We start from the raw sequence: 7,650 nt of genomic DNA, 5'->3' as shown, positions 1-7,650 counted from the left end.
CAACTACTATTTGGAAATATTAAGGCCAGCACATAGAATACCTGATGGCATGAGGCTCTGGCCCAACTCTCCAGCCAGCACCAGGCACAAGGACCAGGACAGCACTAGTGCAATGATTTCTTGCACTCCTTCCAGGTCACAGCTACCTGTTCCTCACATCCAACTTTTTTTTTTTTTTTTTGAGCACTGAGCTCTTCCCTGCCCCTCATCAGGCAGAATACTAATCAGTGCTCTAACTTTGTTAAAAATGTACAAGAGGAACAAACAGTGACATGTTTTATTGAGTGGCGCTGCTTTACTCACTCATGAATAAAATATTCTGAAGGAAAACATTGTTACTTCTCAGAGCTCCTGCAAATGAGAGGATAAGGGGTTTGTTTTATTTCAAACCACTTTTACTTTCTTCTCTGACCTGCCCATATGTGTTACGTTGTCACCTTGGCTGTCAATGACACTTGCAGACTCCTGCACATCACAGGAGCAGCTCCTCTGCATTGTGTGAATAAAGGAGACATCAAGGACAACGCTCGTGTAATCTAATGTAGCACACTAAGAAGGATTTGAATGTGGTTTATTGTAAACCTTACTATAAGTTCAACACAGTGGTGTCACAGGAAAGCGTTACACTTTTATCATCACAGTAAACAGCACTGGCAGAACAGTCGAACTTTGCTGCGTTAGTAAGATTAGTTTCAGAGAGGGTTGTTCAAATGCCCTGTTAGGAGTTCAGACACCCTCTGCTGCAAAGGAAGGCAACAGAGTTCTGCTTGTATCAGGTTTGCAGAAACAGTCCTCGTTCATGTGGTCACTCAGAGGCCTCCTGAGTTTCGATTCCAGCTGTGGCCAAAGATTTTATTTAAATGTCCTATGATGTGGGTAAAAATTCGTTGCTGAAATACAATGAAGTGTTTTAAAGTCTGAATAATTAACTTGGGAACTGAGTTTGCTTCAATTTCTGAAGAAGTTGCTATTAATTTAAAGTTAATATTTTATCTGTAAAACTTTCAGGTTTAATTCTCCACAACTGAAAAACATACAATTACTTACAGTTATGCAAAATGGGTACTAAGAATATACAAAGAAGGTCTTGATTACAAAGCAACATGTCTGCCCCGTGTACGTATGCATACATACAAACTGATCCCTAAAACTCGTCGGTCTTAAGGCAGTTCTGTTTCATACCAGTTAACAAGTTGTTTATCTAGTAGCAGAACAACAAACTGCTAATCTGAAAGCAGAATGGGGGAACTAGCTACAGACTTGTTACCTACGTCTCTTACATAAACAACTATGATTAATTCATCTACTATGATTTATCCAGATGTTTCTGCTTATATTGAAACAAAAGTAACCAGATCTTAATGATTAGACATGATATTTAAAGATATTTAAAATATTTAAAACACTGAAATGCTTGCCAGGTAAGGGATTTTTCTTTTTTTTTTTGTGCAATGACTGTGAAAACCAAACGTTCATGATTTCCTCAGAAAAGGATAAGTCATTTGGAGAATCTGGTAAGCACTGAAAACTATGCAAGAGTTTGTATGATCTGGTATTTACACGTTAAAAAAAGCTCATAATGCTTCCTCTAAGAAAGAGAAAAGGCAGATGAAACTGCAACTCTGTTTTGACTTAGATAATACTTTTAAATATAAATTAAAAATCCTGCAACAGTGAAGCTAAGCTACACAGAAAAAATTAATGATTTATACAATACCCTCAAACGAGTACAGAATAATTAAGATAATTTTAAGCCACTGATGTTTCTCTCATGAATTCCTCAAGGGCGGTCACTACGTTTCTGGCTTCTGGCATTTCTGCATGTTCTACTTTAACAATCTTCAAAAGGATGTCCCCACTGCCACAGTTCTTTAGAAACATGTAACACTTGAACAAGGCGTAATGGTTCATTTCAGCCTGGCGAATAAACCTCTTCAGGTTGTTAATGTCTTGTATAGCCTGGGAAGAGAGTAACAGAGCATTTCCTTATCCTTCTACGTGGAAAGAAAACATGATACCATGTGGAAAAGTGAAGGAAGACCAGCAGGAGAAGAAAAAGCATCTCCAATAGGAATTTTGTATTACTGCTCAAGAGTAATGTAAGAATTGAGTACTGTCTTTGAGGCATATTACCACTGCTGTTGTAATGATGCAAAACATGTGGACACCACAACTTGATAATGCCCCAAGTTGTATCAAGAGTTCTCCTCTTCTATTCTGACAGATCACCTAAGAAGTGTTAACTGCTGAATCTGTGTTACCCAGTTACACGATACTGTGTGTGCACAGCTGAAATTAACAGTATTTCAAGAAAAAAAAAGTGGGTATTATTGTAAATATGAGAAAACGCCTCACTGAAGAAACTTTCACACTACTTTATGTTCCAGTCTTGTCAACTACATTAAGCAGGTCTTAAACTTCAGAGTTAATCAGTTAATGATGCTTAGACACCATACGTAACCTAAAACTTTGCTGCAAAAAGAGTATTTGCTCCCTCAGTAACACTGATGTCTTCTCCAAGTCTTTAACATATATGAACAGGTACCTTCAATTTAAAGTTTTCCAAAATTTGCCGGAAGAGAAATGGATTTCCACCTTCAGCACCATTCACAAAAGCATGCATCCAGTCCTCACAGAATCTGTTGCTTCCTGGTACACGTTCAGGAACACAGAGCAGAGATGAGAAAAAGTAAATGAGCTCAACATAAATATATAGCTGTGTTCACCTGGTTTAGCCACTCTCACCTAACAACTGATAATAGCATACCTGGGCGAGGAAGTAAGTCTTAACAAAAACAATACACGTGGGAAACAAAAGCAAACACAGCTACAGCGATCACATGAAATTCTGTTCCGATTGTTGAATCCTTTTTCACAATATTTGTCAAAAATACAACAGGAAAAGTTTTGCAGCTTCTCTGAAGTCATAGTTTCATTGTCCGCAAACTAAACACATGGTAGATTTTGTTATCAACCAAGAGTTCCAGTGTATCTGGTAACACAAACTACTCGGCTACCTCATAGGAAACCAGGTGGTGTAGTTTCCAGCCAGAATCCAAACTTTCTGGGCATGAACCTATGAGCTTCTAAATATCCTAAACTCTCAGCAGCTCAGGGAGACAAGTGCATAACGTGAAGTATTCACAGCTGTAATCTCACCTGCATTATGCAGCTGAGGCTGAGGTCCACTACAGTCTATAATCATTGACTTGTGCTGTTCCTCAGTCATGGCAATACACAAGGAGGTCATTGTTCCTTCCTGAACAAGTCCTTGGAGGCTGGCAGCTGCCAGAAACCTGACACAAAAAGCTCTTGTGAACTGCTTGCTTCTTTACGGTTCCTGAACAGCAAGAACAGTGTCATACACAACAGCCAAGTTACTCACAGGTTCCTTGGTCTTAGAGTATCTTTACCTGCTGATGTCTTTTTCTGTTCTTTCATCTGCTTTTTTTACTTCCACAGGAGTATAACTCAAAGCCTTAAACCAAAAAAAAACAGGAAAGAAAAAAAGCTAGATGCAACTTTGATATTACTTCTGTTGCTATATTGCAGTTACTAGCAACAAATACATTATGTGGTACTTCAAAAATTGTTCTTTTCAGAGAAAAAGTAGGCGCTAAGGCAATACTCTATTATAATCATTGCAGATGGTTTTGTATTCAGAAGAAATACAGAAGTTACACTTTATTAGCTATTCCATCCAAAGCCTCCTCAAGCTCAGGGGCTAGAGCTAGGATTAGTTTCTTGTCTGTGTCCAGTGAATTACATGAGGCACACGTGCAATATAACATCCCTTTGGTTCAGAGGAATTACAGCAGGGACAGCTTTCTCATGCCATTTCTCATTTTAATTTCAACTAGGACTCTACTACGTAATTTAAAATAAGTTAGCTATGAAAATTGATAGAAAAAATTGCTATCTGCTTCCTTAGCAATAAAGCAGGGGAAAAAGTACTTGCCCTGAATGTAAAGAAAAAAAAAAAAAGAAGAAAAAAGGTGTTCCTCATTTACTCCTGTCTAGGAAAGCAAATGCACGAAACATTTTAAAGATGTTGGAGTCACTGAAATTCCTTCTGAACCATTTTTAGTCACCCAGTTTGAAATACACTTACAGCATGTAACAAAAAGGTGAGTTTCTCCTGGAAGAGCTGCACGACTCTCTGAATAGGGCATATGGCGTTCTCAAACCAGCTTCTCAAGTAGGGGTTAACACAAGTCTCCAAGGTTTTTTTCTGTAACAAGTTGAAACATTAACACTTTAACTAAAAATTAGATTTCTACACAAATAGAAGCCTATTAATAATCTATTCGACCCAAGATATTTGGATGTCAGATCCTTCTTAATTTCAAACCACAGTTGACTAAAATAATGAGTCTGACATTTAAAGCCACACTTATGTGGAATATCAGCAGTAAAGGGCTTTGCGTTTTAAGAAGCGGATAGACTGTAATATTCTGGTATATACTGAGCAAAGACCATGCAACAGCAGATGGGATGAGACAGACCTAAATTGCATAGTTTCCATTTGAAAAATTGTGACAAGAAAACCCCTAAAAATCCTTCCTTAATGTTCAGATGTGATAAGAATCCAGGTGGACACTGATAACTTTTCTGTAGACCATGACCTTTTATTCGTCATTCTTCTCTCTGAATCTACCGAACCTTTAAGACATTTATGACTGGCACAAAAAAGCGTGGTTCCCCGTTTCTTTTTTCCCTTTTGACTTGTGTGGTTGATAGCACTTTAGGTATTTACTGTCACTACAGTAAATCAAGTGTCTCTCAGTGTTTCATACTGGTATTTAAAACACCTATTTTGTCTCTACAAACTAAATCTTCCAGATTGTTTTAGTAATTAATTTGCATAAATAGTAGTTTTCACCACTTCAAAAAAATTTAGGCCTTACCTCCAAATCAAGGTTTATCTTCAGACTTTGAACATATTTGTCCAGCTCCAGTCTGAAAGTATCTTCTTAAGGAAAATAAGATGCATCAGTTAAGAGCTGCACTTTTCCCTTTCAGTATGTGGCTGTTATTGACATTTTCAGTTACTGGAAGGTGTGCACAAGCAGGCTGATTTCAAGTAGGAAACAGACAGAATGAGAACATAATTTTTACATCATCTCCCTCTCCACACAGGTAAAGAAACCTAAAGGTAAGGATATAGTTCCAGACCTTTCTCTGAGCCACCTAAGAAACAAACCACATATTCTGGAGCATTGATGTCTGATTCCAGTGTTGCCATTTCTAGAAGATTTTCTTGTTGGAAACGACAGTAGTAACAACCAACTTTATATTCTGGTATGCTATGCAGAAAAAAAAAAAAAATTATTTTGTTACCGATGCATCACAGCAAGTAAGTGCAAAAAGCAGACATAAATGATTTCTGTAAAGAATTTTCACCTGCTAGCACTAGTGGCTCCTATAGTAATACATAGAGCTCTTAGGCCTTCTCTTTTTCCCTCTGTGGTGTGATCAGAGTAGTTTAAAGGTAATAGTCATAAACTTATGTAGTATTTTTTAGTATTCAAACAGTAAATTATGTACTACAATATTTTTCTCAAAGCTACCTAGAAAAAGAAGAAAGTGCCATTGCGTAAAGCTGTTATTAACCGCAGCAATAGACTGACAAAATGGAATTGAGATTAAACCTAAGTGCAGCAGTGGATGGCAAGATGTGCAATGCTGCCAATGCTTCTTACAGTTTCTCATTCACAAATAATTTTTAAAATTTACCTCAGCCCCACTGACGCCACATTCCCCATTCCTTCAAACAGGGCTCCTTTGGTAAGACGCTTAGCGATAAAGCTGCGCAGTTCAGGCTCTGCTTCAGCTGGCAAGTTAGTGTCCAGCAAGGAAAGGCTTTAAGAAAAACAAGAAGTTGTTTACAAAAAGCAAATATTACCGTTTCATTTCTCTGAATGACCTGCTTCTAGAAAGGGGACCACTGTGATCTCTCTCTGGCTTATAGCTAACTCACCCTGTGACTTCTGGCCTATCGGAAACGCATTGCCCACTAGACCAGAAGTCGGGAGTTGTGGTGTCAGCTGATGCCGACCTCAGCAGCTATGAAGAAGTCACTGCCCTTCTTTGTTCCTATGTTTCCTTAGTTGTAATACAGAGTAACAACTCCATTACAGGGCTTCTGGAAAAGATGTCCATTTAAAATTAATAAATTTTGATTATCTATAATCTACGTGAAGACCTAAATAAATACAGAAATGCCAAGTATTAGTAGCAAAGAAAAGGGAGTTCAAACTCAAAGATGATAGTTTATGGTTAATACATTATTTGAGCTCTGTAGTTGTGTCCATTCTGTAGGTATTCCAGAAAAAGCACCCAGTGGACTTCAGTATGCTTTCACAGACGTTTCTGCTTTGGAAGGACTTTAATGTACTTGCTTACTATTCACTTGACAGCAATATGTTATGGCAAAGATTTCAAAATGGGGTGTCACAGGTGATTATGCCGTTCTGCAGATTAGCTTTACCTGAAGTCTTCGTTGGAGGGTGTCTCTGCCGCTGCACTGCTGGGACTGCCATCCCCGCTGCCTGCTCCTTGCTGTGCGGATCTGAAAATCACACCATCCTTATGATTAAGACACAGAGCAGGGAAAAGGGACTGCAGTGAGGAAAGGTAGGGACTGCAGCGAGGAAAGGTATGGCCTGAGCGTTTTCAAGCAGCACCAGGGAATCGACACATTACAGGAGGAAAAAAAAATCTCTTCTAGGAGAGAGAGGGGTAAAAATAAAAGGAATCCGAGCAGCTGGGGACTGACAAGGCCTGGAACGGGCCTCCCCGCGGGGCGAACCCGGCGGCGGCCCCTCACCTGCAGCTCCGGTAGCCGTAGAGGCAGTGGTAGGTGCTGCCGTGCCGCTCTGGCCGCCGCTCTTCGCCCGCGCCGCCGCCCTCCTCGCTGCTCTCCAGCTCCCGCTCGTCGCCGTCCGGCACCGCCGGCAGCATCCCGGCCCGAGCCGCCGCCCGCGCCGCGGGGAACGCGCCTCCGCGCCGCCGCCCGGGCCGCACCGCGCCCCGCAGGCCGGGCAACGCGGGCGGGGGGCGGGCGCTCCGCGGGGGCTGCGCTCCAGCGTCTGCCTCCGCCCCGGGTGGGCGGACCCCGGCAGCGGGAAGAGAGCGGGGGGCCGAGGGTTCACTGCGTCGTGGCTCTCAAGGGCTCGAAGCGCCGTGGGTGCCGCGGGGAACGTTCTCCCGTGAGGCGGAGCTGCACTGGGCAGAGCTGAGGCAGCCCTCCGTGCTGCACCTCCGCCTTTGCGTGACTGACTGCAAAGTGCAGTGTGGCTGCTGCGGTACCTGTGCCAGTCCAGGTGATCCTCCAAAAGCTGCTCACCGACTTAACGACAGGACCAGTTCGGATCGTATTTGACAGGCTCGGCTGTGCCGCCTGTTTTTAAAAAGCCAGATTTTCCTCTGAAACACTTTTTTTTTCTGTTCAAGCAGCACATTTGTTACCTCAGCCTCACAACTAACAGGCAGGCCCCGCGGGCCGGCGAGCAGCTCTGGCCCCCACCTGCAGCGAGAGGCAGCAGGTCCCTGGGAGCTGGGGAGGCGCAGGGATATTCCGGGGGATCTAACACAGAAACGCACCCCAAGGGGTCTGAGTTCGTAGGAAAAAAACACTTTCTCCGCGAC

General features: G+C 41.9%; 1 protein-coding gene across 1 annotated transcript; it reads right to left on the bottom strand.

The window, feature by feature from the left end:
* Positions 1–554: 554 nt before the first annotated feature.
* On the bottom strand, positions 555–6,963 carry C20H17orf75 (chromosome 20 C17orf75 homolog). The gene is made up of 10 exons (XM_086624103.1): positions 6,830–6,963; positions 6,491–6,571; positions 5,737–5,862; positions 5,166–5,306; positions 4,908–4,965; positions 4,112–4,231; positions 3,414–3,478; positions 3,160–3,296; positions 2,546–2,649; positions 555–1,959 (listed from the first exon to the last, which is right to left on the bottom strand). The coding sequence occupies exons 1-10, from the start codon at positions 6,961–6,963 to the stop codon at positions 1,750–1,752; spliced, it is 1,176 nt and encodes a 391-aa protein (XP_086480229.1). The 3' UTR covers positions 555–1,749.
* Between the last annotated feature and the right edge of the window lie 687 nt (positions 6,964–7,650).

The sequence above is a fragment of the Tauraco erythrolophus genome, chromosome 20 (genome assembly GCF_009769465.1).
Source record: "Tauraco erythrolophus isolate bTauEry1 chromosome 20, bTauEry1.pri, whole genome shotgun sequence".
Taxonomy (NCBI): Eukaryota; Metazoa; Chordata; class Aves; order Musophagiformes; family Musophagidae; genus Tauraco; species Tauraco erythrolophus.
The sequence above is the reverse complement of the archived record's forward strand: the minus strand, read 5'-3'. Positions and strand labels throughout refer to the sequence as shown.

Coding starts and splice junctions, on each gene's coding strand:
- C20H17orf75 (XM_086624103.1), bottom strand. CDS start 6,963: ATGCTGCCGGCGGTGCCGGACGGCGACGAGCGGGAGCTGGAGAGCAGC. Junction 5,863..6,490: donor CCCTCCAACGAAGACTTCAG/GTAAAGCTAATC, acceptor TTTTTCTTAAAG/CCTTTCCTTGCTGGACACTA. Junction 2,650..3,159: donor GCCTCAGCTGCATAATGCAG/GTGAGATTACAG, acceptor AACGTGTACCAG/GAAGCAACAGATTCTGTGAG.